General features: G+C 45.0%; 1 protein-coding gene across 1 annotated transcript in view; it reads left to right on the top strand.

Annotated features, from left to right (window-relative positions):
* LOC306776459 (homeobox protein DBX1-B-like) overlaps positions 1-16571 on the top strand; it is a gene marked incomplete at both ends in the record, with an annotated part of 54264 nt that overhangs the window by 30377 nt on the left and 7316 nt on the right. The window contains one exon of the mRNA XM_079267162.1: positions 13302-13385. Coding sequence (XP_079123288.1) covers positions 13302-13385 — 84 coding nt within the window. The remainder of the gene's footprint in view (positions 1-13301; positions 13386-16571) is intronic.

Below are 16571 nucleotides of genomic sequence, written 5' to 3'. Positions count from 1 at the left end.
TTTGATTTACCTACTAAGAGAAACAAGCCAAAGTATCAAGACTTTAACTTCCTGTTACCAGTAGGTGGCGCTATGACTATGATTCAAAATTGGCCTGCATATGTCTTCAGGCCTGGAGTCTAATCAAACACGTGAAATCTGGTAAAGATCTGATGATGTGGAGTCGAGTTACATCAGTTTATTCGTTCATGGCGAAGGATCGAAATTCGCCGAGCCGCCACGTCGCCGTCCTTCAGTAACTTCTTACAATCTTCACAATGAAGCATTATCAAGGTCTTAAGGCTTGTTTGACAACATTTGAGAGGGATCTGATTAATCTGTGAGGAGCAGGATGTCAAAGTACGCAGCGTACAACTTCCGGTTGCCACTAGGTGGCGCTATCACTATGATTCTAAATTATCATATAGATGTGTTCCGGGTCAGGATGTTATGACATATGAGAGATTTTGAGCAGATTCGACAATGTACGGCCGAGTTACAACAACTTCCTGTTTCGTGGCGAATGGTGTTTCTTTGACGCCACGCCACGGCCACATAGTTTGATAACTTTTTGATCTTTGAGTAACTTTTCACTGCCAAGGTCTCAAGAGCAGACTAGCCGAATCTGAAGTCAATCGGGTCAAATCTCTGGGAGGAGTTCGTTAAAGTATGACGCCTTGAAACGGTCAAAAAACGTCATAAAAGCAAAAATGGCCGACTTCCTGTTTGGTTTAGAGAAAACGGCCAAGAGGATTTTTTGTGCGTCTCATCACGTTCCACATACCTACCAACTTTCATACAGCTGGGTGAATCCTGATGTTGGGGCTACTCAATAGGGGGCGCTAGCGAGCCAATATTTCATACTGCAGCTGGACACCCCAATCAGACTGCAATTTTCGCAAATTCTGGCTTGCGTGCCAAATTTCACAACATTCCCAATATCCCAAGCACCTCCTTTTTGCGACGAAACACATAAAATAATAATAATAATAATAAGAATTAAAGCTGCGAGCAGCGATGGGCGGGCCCTCGCAATATGCACGTCGGGGTGCATGCACGTCGGGGTGGCGGCGGGACTCCGGCCTGCGCGGCCGAGAACGTCCGCGACCGTCGGACGGCGCGAGGACTCTGGTTGATGCTGCCATTCAGTTCCGTGACCGTCAGACACTGCATGCAGGTTCAGAGCATGGCCCCAATATACTTTTATTTAAGTCCATATGTGATACATGTTCCTACCAAATTTCATACATCTAGGTGAAACGTACTGCGAGGGCTGCTTCGTTGAAATTTTGTAGGGGGCGCTATTGAGCCGATTTGCCACTCTGAACCAATAAAATCATATTATACAACTACATTTTGGCCTTTAAATGTGTATGCCAAGTTTGCTTATGTTTCGAGCATTTTTAGCCTCCCAAAATGACCTTCGTTGTTAACGGCGAAGACTGCATCGCCACGGCAACGGCGTTCGACGAAACATCAAAGCTTCATGATCTGGCATTATGAACTATTTGTTTGGAACAAATTTGATATTGATTTGATTTACCTACTAAGAGAAACAAGCCAAAGTATCAAGACTTTAACTTCCTGTTACCAGTAAGTGGCGCTATGACTATGATTCAAAATTGGCCTGCATATGTCTTCAGGCCTGGAGTCTAATCAAACACGTGAAATCTGGTAAAGATCTGATGATGTGGAGTCGAGTTACATCAGTTTATTTGTTCATGGCGAAGGATCGAAATTCCGTCGCCACGGCAACAGCTTTTCACGAAACAACAAGCTTTGAGTAACTTTTCATCACAAAGGTCTTTAGACTGTACCGACCAAATTTGAAGTTGATCTGATGAATTCCCTAGGAGGAGTTCGTTAAAGTGCAGGGCCTGGAAATGACAAAAACGACATGAGAAATTCATAAAAAATACAAAATGGCTGACTTCCGGTTGGGTTTAGAGCATAGCCCCAAGAGACTTTTATTGAAGTCCATATGCGATACATGTTCCTACCACATTTCATACATCTAGGTCAAACGTACTGCGAGGGCTGCTTCGTCGAAATTTTGTAGGGGGCGCTATTGAGCCGATTTGCCACTCTGAACCAATAAAATCATATTCTGTAACTACATTTCGGCCTTGTAATCTACTTGCCAAGTTTGCTTATGTTTCGAGCATTTTTAGCCTCTCAAAATGACCTTCGTTGTTAACGGCGAAGACTGCATCGCCACGGCAACGGCGTTCGACGAAACATCAAAAGCTTCATGATCTGGCATTATGAACTTCTTGTATTTGTGTGGAACAAATTTGATATTGATTTGATTTACCTACTAAGAGAAACAAGCCAAAGTATAACGACTTTAACTTCCTGTTACCAGTAGGTGGCGCTATGACTATGATTCAAAATTGGCCTGCAGATGTCTTCAGGCCTGGAGTCTAATCAAACACGTGAAATCTGGTAAAGATCTGATGATGTGGAGTCGAGTTACATCAGTTTATTCGTTCATGGCGAAGGATCGAAATTCGCCGAGCCGCCACGTCGCCGTCCTTCAGTAACTTCTTACAATCTTCACAATGAAGCATTATCAAGGTCTTAAGGCTTGGTTGACAACATTTGAGAGGGATCTGATTAATCTGTTAGGAGCAGGATGTCAAAGTACGCAGCGTACAACTTCCGGTTGCCACTAGGTGGCGCTATCACTATGATTCTAAATTATCATACAGATGTGTTCCGGGTCAGGATGTTATGACATATGAGAGATTTTGAGCAGAGTCGACAATGTACGGCCGAGTTACAACAACTTCCTGTTTCGTGGCGAATGGTGTTTCTTTGACGCCACGCCACGGCCACATAGTTCGATAACTTTTTGATCTTTGAGTAACTTTTCACTGCCAAGGTCTCAAGAGCAGACTAGCCGAATCTGAAGTCAATCGGGTCAAATCTCTGGGAGGAGTTCGTTAAAGTATGACGCCTTGAAACGGTCAAAAAACGTCATAAAAGCAAAAATGGCCGACTTCCTGTTTGGTTTAGAGAAAACGGCCAAGAGGATTTTTTGTGCGTCTCATCACGTTCCACATACCTACCAACTTTCATACAGCTGGGTGAAACCTGATGTTGGGGCTACTCAATAGGGGGCGCTAGCGAGCCAATATTTCATACCGCAGCTGGGCACCCCAATCAGACTGCAATTTTCGCAAATTCTGGCTTGCTTGCCAAATTTCACAAACTTCCCAATATCCCAAGCACCTCCTTTTTGCGACGAAACACATAAAATAATAATAAGAATAATAATAATAATAATAATAATAATAAACATTACGGTTTCAATAGGTCCTCCGCTCCGACTACGTCGGTGCTCGGGCCCTAATAATAAACATTCGAAATTCAATAGGTCCTCCGCTCCGACTACGTCGGTGCTCGGGCCCTAATAATAAACATTACGGTTTCAATAGGTCCTCCGCTCCGACTACGTCGGTGCTCGGGCCCTAATTAAAGCTGCGAGCAGCGATGAGCGGGCCCTCGCAATATGCACGTCGGGGTGCCGGCGGGACTCCGGCCTGCGCGGCCGAGAATGTCCGCGACCGTCGGACGGCGCGAGGACTCTGGCTGATGCTGCCATTCAGTTCTGTGACCGTCAGACACTGCATGCAGGTTTAGAGCATGGCCCCAAGAGACTTTTATTGAAGTCCATATGCGATACATGTTCCTACCACATTTCATACATCTAGGTCAAACGTACTGCGAGGGCTGCTTCGTTGAAATTTTGTAGGGGGCGCTATTAAGCCGATTTGCCACTCTGAACCAATAAAATCATATTCTATAACTACATTTCGGCCTTGTAATCTACTTGCCAAGTTTGCTTATGTTTCGAGCATTTTTAGCCTCTCAAAATGACCTTCGTTGTTCACGGCGAAGACTGCATCGCCACGGCAACGGCGTTCGACGAAACATCAAAAGCTTCATGATCTGGTATTATGAACTTCTTGTATTTGTGTGGAACAAATTTGATATTGATTTGATTTACCTACTAAGAGAAACAAGCCAAAGTATAAAGACTTTAACTTCCTGTTAGCAGTAGGTGGCGCTATGACTATGATTCAAAATTGGCCTGCAGATGTCTTCAGGCCTGGAGTCTAATCAAACATGTGAAATCTGGTAAAGATCTGATGATGTGGAGTCGAGTTACATCAGTTTATTCGTTCATGGCAAAGGATCGAAATTCGCCGAGCCGCCACGTCGCCGCCCTTCAGTAACTTCTTACAATCTTCACAATGAAGCATTATCAAGGTCTTAAGGCTTGTTTGACAACATTTGAGAGGGATCTGATTAATCTGTGAGGAGCAGGATGTCAAAGTACGCAGCGTACAACTTCCGGTTGCCACTAGGTGGCGCTATCACTATGATTCTAAATTATCATATAGATGTGTTCCGGGTCAGGATCTTATGACATATGAGAGATTTGGAGCATATTCGACAATGTACGGCCAAGTTACAACAACTTCCTGTTTTGTGGCGAATGGTGTTTCTTTGACGCCACGCCACGGCCACATAGTTCGATAACTTTTTGATCTTTGAGTAACTTTTCACTGTCAAGGTCTCAAGAGCAGACTCGCCGAATCTGAAGTCAATCGGGTCAAATCTCTGGGAGGAGTTCGTTAAAGTATGACGCCTTGAAACGGTCAAAAAACGTCATAAAAGCAAAAATGGCCGACTTCCTGTTTGGTTTAGAGAAAACGGCCAAGAGGATTTTTGGTGCGTCTCATCACGTTCCACATAACTACCAACTTTCATACAGCTGGGTGAATCCTGATGTTGGGGCTACTCAATAGGGGGCGCTAGCGAGCCAATATTTCATACCGTAGCTGGACACCCCAATCAGACTGCAATTTTCGCAAATTCTGGCTTGCGTGCCAAATTTCACAGACTTCCCAATATCCCAAGCACCTCCTTTTTGACATCAAACTGGTAAAATAATAATAATTAAAGCTGCGAGCAGCGATGAGCGGGCCCTCGCAATATGCACGTCGGGGTGCCGGCGGGACTCCGGCCTGCGCGGCCGAGAACGTCCGCGACCGTCGGACGGCACGAGGACTCTGGTTGATGCTGCCATTTAGTTCTGTGTCCGTCAGACACTGCATGCAGGTTCAGAGCATGGCCCCAATATACTTTTATTTAAGTCCATATGTGATACATGTTCCTACCAAATTTCATACATCTAGATGAAACGTACTGCGAGGGCTGCTTCGTTGAAATATTGTAGGGGGCGCTATTGAGCCGATTTGCCACTCTGAACCAATAAAATCATATTCTATAACTACATTTCGGGCTTGTAATCTGCTTGCCAAGTTTGCTTATGTTTCGAGCATTTTTAGCCTCTCAAAATGACCTTCGTTGTTAACGGCGAAGAATGCGTCGCCATGGCAACGGCGTTCGACGAAACATCAAAAGCTTCATGATCTGGCATTATGAACTATTTGTGTGGAACAAATTTGATATTGATTTGATTTACCTACTAAGAGAAACAAGCCAAAGTATCAAGACTTTAACTTCCTGTTACCAGTAGGTGGCGCTATGACTATGATTCAAAATTGGCCTGCATATGTCTTCAGGCCTGGAGTCTAATCAAACACGTGAAATCTGGTAAAGATCTGATGATGTGGAGTCGAGTTACATCAGTTTATTCGTTCATGGCGAAGGATCGAAATTCGCCGAGCCGCCACGTCGCCGTCCTTCAGTAACTTCTTACAATCTTCACAATGAAGCATTATCAAGGTCTTAAGGCTTGTTTGACAACATTTGAGAGGGATCTGATTAATCTGTGAGGAGCAGGATGTCAAAGTACGCAGCGTACAACTTCCGGTTGCCACTAGGTGGCGCTATCACTATGATTCTAAATTATCATATAGATGTGTTCCGGGTCAGGATGTTATGACATATGAGAGATTTTGAGCAGATTCGACAATGTACGGCCGAGTTACAACAACTTCCTGTTTCGTGGCGAATGGTGTTTCTTTGACGCCACGCCACGGCCACATAGTTTGATAACTTTTTGATCTTTGAGTAACTTTTCACTGCCAAGGTCTCAAGAGCAGACTAGCCGAATCTGAAGTCAATCGGGTCAAATCTCTGGGAGGAGTTCGTTAAAGTATGACGCCTTGAAACGGTCAAAAAACGTCATAAAAGCAAAAATGGCCGACTTCCTGTTTGGTTTAGAGAAAACGGCCAAGAGGATTTTTTGTGCGTCTCATCACGTTCCACATACCTACCAACTTTCATACAGCTGGGTGAATCCTGATGTTGGGGCTACTCAATAGGGGGCGCTAGCGAGCCAATATTTCATACTGCAGCTGGACACCCCAATCAGACTGCAATTTTCGCAAATTCTGGCTTGCGTGCCAAATTTCACAACATTCCCAATATCCCAAGCACCTCCTTTTTGCGACGAAACACATAAAATAATAATAATAATAATAAGAATAATAAACATTCGAAATTCAATAGGTCCTCCGCTCCGACTACGTCGGTGCTCGGGCCCTAATAATAAACATTACGGTTTCAATAGGTCCTCCGCTCCGACTACGTCGGTGCTCGGGCCCTAATTAAAGCTGCGAGCAGCGATGAGCGGGCCCTCGCAATATGCACGTCGGGGTGCCGGCGGGACTCCGGCCTGCGCGGCCGAGAATGTCCGCGACCGTCGGACGGCGCGAGGACTCTGGCTGATGCTGCCATTCAGTTCTGTGACCGTCAGACACTGCATGCAGGTTTAGAGCATGGCCCCAAGAGACTTTTATTGAAGTCCATATGCGATACATGTTCCTACCACATTTCATACATCTAGGTCAAACGTACTGCGAGGGCTGCTTCGTTGAAATTTTGTAGGGGGCGCTATTAAGCCGATTTGCCACTCTGAACCAATAAAATCATATTCTATAACTACATTTCGGCCTTGTAATCTACTTGCCAAGTTTGCTTATGTTTCGAGCATTTTTAGCCTCTCAAAATGACCTTCGTTGTTCACGGCGAAGACTGCATCGCCACGGCAACGGCGTTCGACGAAACATCAAAAGCTTCATGATCTGGTATTATGAACTTCTTGTATTTGTGTGGAACAAATTTGATATTGATTTGATTTACCTACTAAGAGAAACAAGCCAAAGTATAAAGACTTTAACTTCCTGTTAGCAGTAGGTGGCGCTATGACTATGATTCAAAATTGGCCTGCAGATGTCTTCAGGCCTGGAGTCTAATCAAACATGTGAAATCTGGTAAAGATCTGATGATGTGGAGTCGAGTTACATCAGTTTATTCGTTCATGGCAAAGGATCGAAATTCGCCGAGCCGCCACGTCGCCGCCCTTCAGTAACTTCTTACAATCTTCACAATGAAGCATTATCAAGGTCTTAAGGCTTGTTTGACAACATTTGAGAGGGATCTGATTAATCTGTGAGGAGCAGGATGTCAAAGTACGCAGCGTACAACTTCCGGTTGCCACTAGGTGGCGCTATCACTATGATTCTAAATTATCATATAGATGTGTTCCGGGTCAGGATCTTATGACATATGAGAGATTTGGAGCATATTCGACAATGTACGGCCAAGTTACAACAACTTCCTGTTTTGTGGCGAATGGTGTTTCTTTGACGCCACGCCACGGCCACATAGTTCGATAACTTTTTGATCTTTGAGTAACTTTTCACTGTCAAGGTCTCAAGAGCAGACTCGCCGAATCTGAAGTCAATCGGGTCAAATCTCTGGGAGGAGTTCGTTAAAGTATGACGCCTTGAAACGGTCAAAAAACGTCATAAAAGCAAAAATGGCCGACTTCCTGTTTGGTTTAGAGAAAACGGCCAAGAGGATTTTTGGTGCGTCTCATCACGTTCCACATAACTACCAACTTTCATACAGCTGGGTGAATCCTGATGTTGGGGCTACTCAATAGGGGGCGCTAGCGAGCCAATATTTCATACCGTAGCTGGACACCCCAATCAGACTGCAATTTTCGCAAATTCTGGCTTGCGTGCCAAATTTCACAGACTTCCCAATATCCCAAGCACCTCCTTTTTGACATCAAACTGGTAAAATAATAATAATTAAAGCTGCGAGCAGCGATGAGCGGGCCCTCGCAATATGCACGTCGGGGTGCCGGCGGGACTCTGGCCTGCACGGCCGAGAACGTCCGCGACCGTCGGACGGCGCGAGGACTCTGGTTGATGCTGCTATTCAGTTCTGTGACCGTCAGACACTGCATGCAGGTTCAGAGCATGGCCCCAATATACTTTTATTTCAGTCCATATGTGATACATGTTCCTACCAAATTGCATACATCTAGGTGAAACGTACTGCGAGGGCTGCTTCGTCGAAATTTTGTAGGGGGCGCTATTGAGCCAATTTGCCACTCTGAACCAATAAAATCATATTCTATAACTACATTTCGGGCTTGTAATCTACTTGCCAAGTTTGCTTATGTTTCGAGCATTTTTAGCCTCTCAAAATGACCTTCGTTGTTAACGGCGAAGACTGCATCGCCACGGCAACGGCGTTCGACGAAAAATCAAAAGCTTCATGATCTGGCATTATGAACTTCTTGTATTTGTGTGGAACAAATTTGATATTGATTTGATTTACCTACTAAGAGAAACAAGCCAAAGTATCAAGACTTTAACTTCCTGTTACCAGTAGGTGGCGCTATGACTATTATTCAAAATTGGCCTGCAGATGTCTTCAGGCCTGGAGTCTAATCAAACACGTGAAATCTTGTAAAGATCTGATGATGTGGAGTCGAGTTACATCAGTTTATTCGTTCATGGCGAAGGATCGAAATTCCGTTGCCACGGCAGCAGCTTTTCACGAAACAACAAGCTTTGAGTAACTTTTCATCACAAAGGTCTTTAGACTGTACCGACCAAATTTGAAGTTGATCTGATTAATTCCCTAGGAGGAGTTCGTTAAAGTGCAGCGCCTGGAAATGACAAAAACGACACTAGAAATTCATAAGAAATGCTAAATGGCTGACTTCCGGTTGGGTTTAGAGCATAGCCCCAAGAGACTTTTATTGAAGTCCATATGCGATACATGTTCCTACCACATTTCATACATCTAGGTCAAACGTACTGCGAGGGCTGCTTCGTCGAAATTTTGTAGGGGGCGCTATTGAGCCGATTTGCCACTCTGAACCAATAAAATCAGATTCTGTAACTACATTTCGGCCTTGTAATCTACTTGCCAAGTTTGCTTATGTTTCGAGCATTTTTAGCCTCTCAAAATGACCTTCGTGGTTCACGGCGAAGACTGCATCGCCACGGCAACGGCGTTCGACGAAACATCAAAAGCTTCATGATCTGGCATTATGAACTTCTTGTATTTGTGTGGAACAAATTTGATATTGATTTGATTTACCTACTAAGAGAAACAAGCCAAAGTATAAAGACTTTAACTTCCTGTTACCAGTAGGTGGCGCTATGACTATGATTCGAAATTGGCCTGCAGATGTCTTCAGGCCTGGAGTCTAATCAAGCATGTGAAATCTGGTAAAGATCTGATGATGTGGAGTCGAGATACATCAGTTTATTCGTTCATGGCGAAGGATCGAAATTCGCCGAGCCGCCACGTCGCCGCCCTTCAGTAACTTCTTACAATTTTCACAATGAAGCATTATCAAGGTCTTAAGGCTTGTATGACAACATTTGAGAGGGATCTGATTAATCTGTTAGGAGCAGGATGTCAAAGTACGCAGCGTACAACTTCCGGTTGCCACTAGGTGGCGCTATCAGTTTGATTCAAAATTATCATATAGATGTGTTCCGGGTCAGGATGTTATGACATATGAGAGACTTTGAGCAGATTCGACAATGTACGGCTGAGTTACAACAACTTCCTGTTTCGTGGCGAATGGTGTTTCTTTGACGCCACGCCACGGCCACATAGTTCGATAACTTTTTGATCTTTGAGTAACTTTTCACTGCCAAGGTCTCAAGAGCAGACTAGCCGAATCTGAAGTCAATCGGGTCAAATCTCTGGGAGGAGTTCGTTAAAGTATGACGCCTTGAAACGGTCAAAAAACGTCATAAAAGCAACAATGGCCGACTTCCTGTTTGGTTTAGAGAAAACGGCCAAGAGGATTTTTTGTGCGTCTCATCACGTTCCACATACCGACCAAATTTCATACAGCTGGGTGAATCCTGATGTTGGGGCTACTCAATAGGGGGCGCTAGCGAGCCAATATTTCATACCGCAGCTGGACACCCCAATCAGACTGCAATTTTCGCAAATTCTGGCTTGCGTGCCAAATTTCACAACATTCCCAATATCCCAAGCACCTCCTTTTTGCGACGAAACACTAAAAATAATAATAATAATAATAATAAACATTCGAAATTCAATAGGTCCTCCGCTCCGACTACGTCGGTGCTCGGGCCCTAATTAAAGCTGCGAGCAGCGATGAGCGGGCCCTCGCAATATGCACGTCGGGGTGCCGGCGGGACTCCGGCCTGCGCGGCCGAGAACGTCCGCGACCGTCGGACGGCACGAGGACTCTGGTTGATGCTGCCATTTAGTTCTGTGTCCGTCAGACACTGCATGCAGGTTCAGAGCATGGCCCCAATATACTTTTATTTAAGTCCATATGTGATACATGTTCCTACCAAATTTCATACATCTAGATGAAACGTACTGCGAGGGCTGCTTCGTTGAAATATTGTAGGGGGCGCTATTGAGCCGATTTGCCACTCTGAACCAATAAAATCATATTCTATAACTACATTTCGGGCTTGTAATCTGCTTGCCAAGTTTGCTTATGTTTCGAGCATTTTTAGCCTCTCAAAATGACCTTCGTTGTTAACGGCGAAGAATGCGTCGCCATGGCAACGGCGTTCGACGAAACATCAAAAGCTTCATGATCTGGCATTATGAACTATTTGTGTGGAACAAATTTGATATTGATTTGATTTACCTACTAAGAGAAACAAGCCAAAGTATCAAGACTTTAACTTCCTGTTACCAGTAGGTGGCGCTATGACTATGATTCAAAATTGGCCTGCATATGTCTTCAGGCCTGGAGTCTAATCAAACACGTGAAATCTGGTAAAGATCTGATGATGTGGAGTCGAGTTACATCAGTTTATTCGTTCATGGCGAAGGATCGAAATTCCGTCGCCACGGCAACAGCTTTTCACGAAACAACAAGCTTTGAGTAACTTTTCATCACAAAGGTCTTTAGACTGTACCGACCAAATTTGAAGTTGATCTGATGAATTCCCTAGGAGGAGTTCGTTAAAGTGCAGCGGCTGGAAATGACAAAAACGACATGAGAAATTCATAAAAAATGCAAAATGGCTGACTTCCGGTTGGGTTTAGAGCATAGCCCCAAGAGACTTTTATTGAAGTCCATATGCGATACATGTTCCTACCACATTTCATACATCTAGGTCAAACGTACTGCGAGGGCTGCTTCGTCGAAATTTTGTAGGGGGCGCTATTGAGCCGATTTGGCACTCTGAACCAATAAAATCATATTCCGTAACTACATTTCGGCCTTGGAATCTACTTGCCAAGTTTGCTTATGTTTCGAGCATTTTTAGCCTCTCAAAATGACCTTCGTTGTTAAAGGCGAAGACTGCATCGCCACGGCAACGGCGTTCGACGAAACATCAAAAGCTTCATGATCTGGCATTATGAACTTCTTCTATTTGTGTGGAACAAATTTGATATTGATTTGATTTACCTACTAAGAGAAACAAGCCAAAGTATAAAGACTTTAACTTCCTGTTACCAGTAGGTGGCGCTATGACTATGATTCAAAATTGGCCTGCAGATGTCTTCAGGCCTGGAGTCTAATCAAACACGTGAAATCTGGGAAAGATCTGATGATGTGGAGTCGAGATACATCAGTTTATTCGTTCATGGCGAAGGATCGAAATTCGCCGAGCCGCCACGTCGCCGCCCTTCAGTAACTTCTTACAATCTTCACAACGAAGCATTATCAAGGTCTTAAGGCTTGTTTGACAACATTTGAGAGGGATCTGATTAATCTGTGAGGAGCAGGATGTCAAAGTACGCAGCCTACAACTTCCGGTTGCCACTAGGTGGCGCTATCACTATGATTCTAAATTATCATATAGATGTGTTCCGGGTCAGGATGTTATGACATATGAGAGATTTGGAGCAGATTCGACAATGTACGGCCAAGTTACAACAACTTCCTGTTTCGTGGCGAATGGTGTTTCTTTGACGCCACGCCACGGCCACATAGTTCGATAACTTTTTGATCTTTGAGTAACTTTTCACTGCCAAGGTCTCAAGAGCAGACTCGCCGAATCTGAAGTCAATCGGGTCAAATCTCTGGGAGGAGTTCGTTAAAGTATGACGCCTTGAAACGGTCAAAAAACGTCATAAAAGCAAAAATGGCCGACTTCCTGTTTGGTTTAGAGAAAACGGCCAAGAGGATTTTTTGTGCGTCTCATCACGTTCCACATACCTACCAAATTTCATACAGCTGGGTGAATCCTGATGTTGGGGCTACTCAATAGGGGGCGCTAGCGAGCCAATATTTCATACCGCAGCTGGACACCCCAATCAGACTGCAATTTTCGCAAATTCTGGCTTGCGTGCCAAATTTCACAGACTTCCCAATATCCCAAGCACCTCCTTTTTGCCATCAAACTGGTAAAATAATAATAAGAATAAGAATAATAAACATTCGAAATTCAATAGGTCCTCCGCTCCGACTACGTCGGTGCTCGGGCCCTAATAATAATAAGAAGAATAATAAACATTCGAAATTCAATAGGTCCTCCGCTCCGACTACGTCGGTGCTCGGGCCCTAATAAACATAGCGGTTTCAATAGGTCCTCCGCTCCGACTACGTCGGTGCTCGGGCCCTAATAAACATTCGAAATTCAATAGGTCCTCCGCTCCGACTACGTCGGTGCTCGGGCCCTAATAAACATTCGAAATTCAATAGGTCCTCCGCTCCGACTACGTCGGTGCTCGGGCCCTAATAATAAACATTACGGTTTCAATAGGTCCTCCGCTCCGACTACGTCGGTGCTCGGGCCCTAATAATACATTTCACGCATGAAGCGCCTCTCTTACACAGACAGAGGTCAGGCTCAGTAAATTAGCATATGGCCAATAAAAACACTGCCGAGCTGCATCAATCAGAAACAATTAAAAAATGTTATGTTATCTGTTTTTTCAATCAATTATTTGTCCCTAGGCCCAGTTATTAAAGTATTGCATATTTAAATGTTCCTTATATTTATCATTGTGATATATTTCCTGCTGACGTTGTGAAATATCAGCTCAGTCGATGTGTTCTTGTTCCGCTTGCTCCTCAGTCCAGAGTCTTCAGACCAAGTCCTTCCCTCTGCCTTTCTTTGATGGAGGCCTTCATCCTTTCATCAGAGCTTCCTATTTCACAGGTTGGTGGACTGAGAGTCATTTTCATCTCTTTAAAGATGAACATCTCTTTTACAAGAGGGATCTGAGAACACGCAACATTAACAAGAACACAAACGACACAATATACAGCAATTAAAAGAGTTACAAGAACCACAAACATCAGACTGAAGCTTAACATCTCCAAACATCACATATTCACACATTGATCCCTTTTACATAGGTCTCACTTCAGGTTGAGGATATGGACCTCACTTTCACTTTTCTATTTACAATATATTGCACAAATAAACAAGATCAGCGTCATAGTGCACTACGTGCACTACGTGCACTGTGAAGTTGCTCCTGTAGCTGTGCCTACGGTGTGATAGGATCTGAATTGTAAGTCGCTTTGGATCAAAGCGCCTGCTATGACTGTGATGACTGCTATGACTGTGATGACTGCTATGACTGTGATGACTGCTATGACTGCGATGACTGTGATGACTGCTATGACTGATGACTGTGATGACTGTGATGACTGCTATGACTGTGATGACTGTGATGACTGCTATGACTGTGATGACTGCTATGACTGCTATGACTGTGACGACTGCTATAACTGTGATGACTGTGATGACTGCTATGACTGCGATGACTGCTATGACTGCAATGACTGCTATGATTGCTATGACTGCGATGACTGCGATGACTGCGATGACTGCTATGACTGCTATGACTGTGATGACTGTGATGACTGCTATGACTGTGATGACTGCTATGACTGCGATGACTGCTATGACTGCTATGACTGCGATGACTGCTATGACTGCTATGACTGCGATCACTGCTATGACTGCGATGACTGCTATGACTGTGATGACTGCTATGACTGCTATGACTGCTATGACTGCGATGACTGCTATGACTGCTATGACTGCGATGACTGCTATGACTGCGATGACTGCGATGACTGCTATGACTGCGATGACTGCTATGACTGCGATGACTGCTATGACTGCTATGACTGCAATGACTGCGATGACTGCTATGACTGCGATGACTGCTATGACTGCTATGACTGCGATGACTGCTATGACTGCGATGACTGCGATGACTGCTATGACTGTGATGACTGCTATGACTGCTATGACTGCGATGACTGCGATGACTGCTATGACTGCGATGACTGCTATGACTGCTATGACTGCGATGACTGCTATGACTGCTATGACTGCGATCACTGCTATGACTGCGATGACTGCGATGACTGCTATGACTGTGATGACTGCTATGACTGCTATGACTGCTATGACTGCGATGACTGCTATGACTGCTATGACTGCGATGACTGCGATGACTGCTATGACTGCGATGACTGCGATGACTGCTATGACTGCGATGACTGCGATGACTGCGATGACTGCTATGACTGCTATGACTGCGATGACTGCTATGACTGCTATGACTGCAATGACTGCTATGACTGCGATGACTGCTATGACTGCTATGACTGCGATGACTGCGATGACTGTGATGACTGCTATGACTGTGATGACTGCTATGACTGCTATGACTGCGATGACTGCGATGACTGCTATGACTGCGATGACTGCTATGACTGCTATGACTGTGATGACTGCTATGACTGCGATGACTGCTATGACTGCGATGACTGCGATGACTGCTATGACTGCGATGACTGCTATGACTGCTATGACTGCGATGACTGCTATGACTGCGATGACTGCTATGACTGCGATGACTGCGATGACTGCTATGACTGCGATGACTGCAATGACTGCGATGACTGCGATGACCGCGATGACTGCTATGACTGCGATGACTGCGATGACTGCTATGACTGCGATGACTGCGATGACTGCTATGACTGCGATGACTGTGATGACTGCTATGACTGCGATGACTGCGATGACTGCTATGACTGCTATGACTGCGATGACTGCGATGACTGCGATGACCGCGATCACTGCTATGACCGCGATGACTGCTATGACTGCGATGACTGCGATGACTGCTATGACTGCGATGACTGCTATGACTGCTATGACTGCGATGACTGCTATGACTGCGATGACTGCTATGACTGCTATGACTGCGATGACTGCGATGACTGCTATGACTGCGATGACTGCTATGACTGCTATGACTGTGATGACTGCGATGACTGCTATGACTGCGATGACTGCTATGACTGCTATGACTGCGATGACTGCGATGACTGCTATGACTGCGATGACTGCTATGACTGCGATGACTGCGATGACTGCTATGACTGCGATGACTGCGATGACTGCTATGACTGCGATGACTGCTATGACTGCTATGACTGCGATGACTGCTATGACTGCGATGACTGCGATGACTGCTATGACTGCGATGACTGCTATGACTGCGATGACTGCTATGACTGCTATGACTGCGATGACTGCGATGACTGCTATGACTGCGATGACTGCTATGACTGCTATGACTGCTATGACTGCGATGACTGCTATGACTGCGATGACTGCGATGACTGCTATGACTGTGATGACTGTGATGACTGCTATGACTGTTATGACTGCGATGACTGCGATGACTGCGATGACTGCTATGACTGCTATGACTGTGATGACTGCTATGACTGCGATGACTGCGATGACTGCGATGACTGCTATGACTGTGATGACTGCTATGACTGTGATGACTGCTATGACTGCGATGACTGCTATGACTGCGATGACTGCGATGACTGCTATGACTGCTATGACTGCTATGACTGCTATGACTGCGATGACTGCTATGACTGCTATGACTGCGATCACTGCTATGACTGCGATGACTGCGATGACTGCGATGACTGCTATGACTGTGATGACTGCTATGACTGCTATGACTGCGATGACTGCTATGACTGCTATGACTGCGATGACTGCGATGACTGCTATGACTGTGATGACTGCGATGACTGCTATGACTGCGATGACTGCGATGACTGCTATGACTGCTATGACTGCGATGACTGCTATGACTGCGATGACTGCGATGACTGCTATGACTGCTATGACTGCAATGACTGCGATGACTGCTATGACTGCGATGACTGCTATGACTGCTATGACTGCGATGACTGCTATGACTGCGATGACTGTGATGACTGCTATGACTGTGATGACTGCTATGACTGCGATGACTGCGATGACTGCTATGACTGCGATGACTGCTAT

This window comes from Melanostigma gelatinosum (assembly GCF_949748355.1).
Source record: "Melanostigma gelatinosum genome assembly, chromosome: 1".
NCBI classification, from domain to species: domain Eukaryota; kingdom Metazoa; phylum Chordata; class Actinopteri; order Perciformes; family Zoarcidae; genus Melanostigma; species Melanostigma gelatinosum.
The sequence above is the reverse complement of the archived record's forward strand: the minus strand, read 5'-3'. Positions and strand labels throughout refer to the sequence as shown.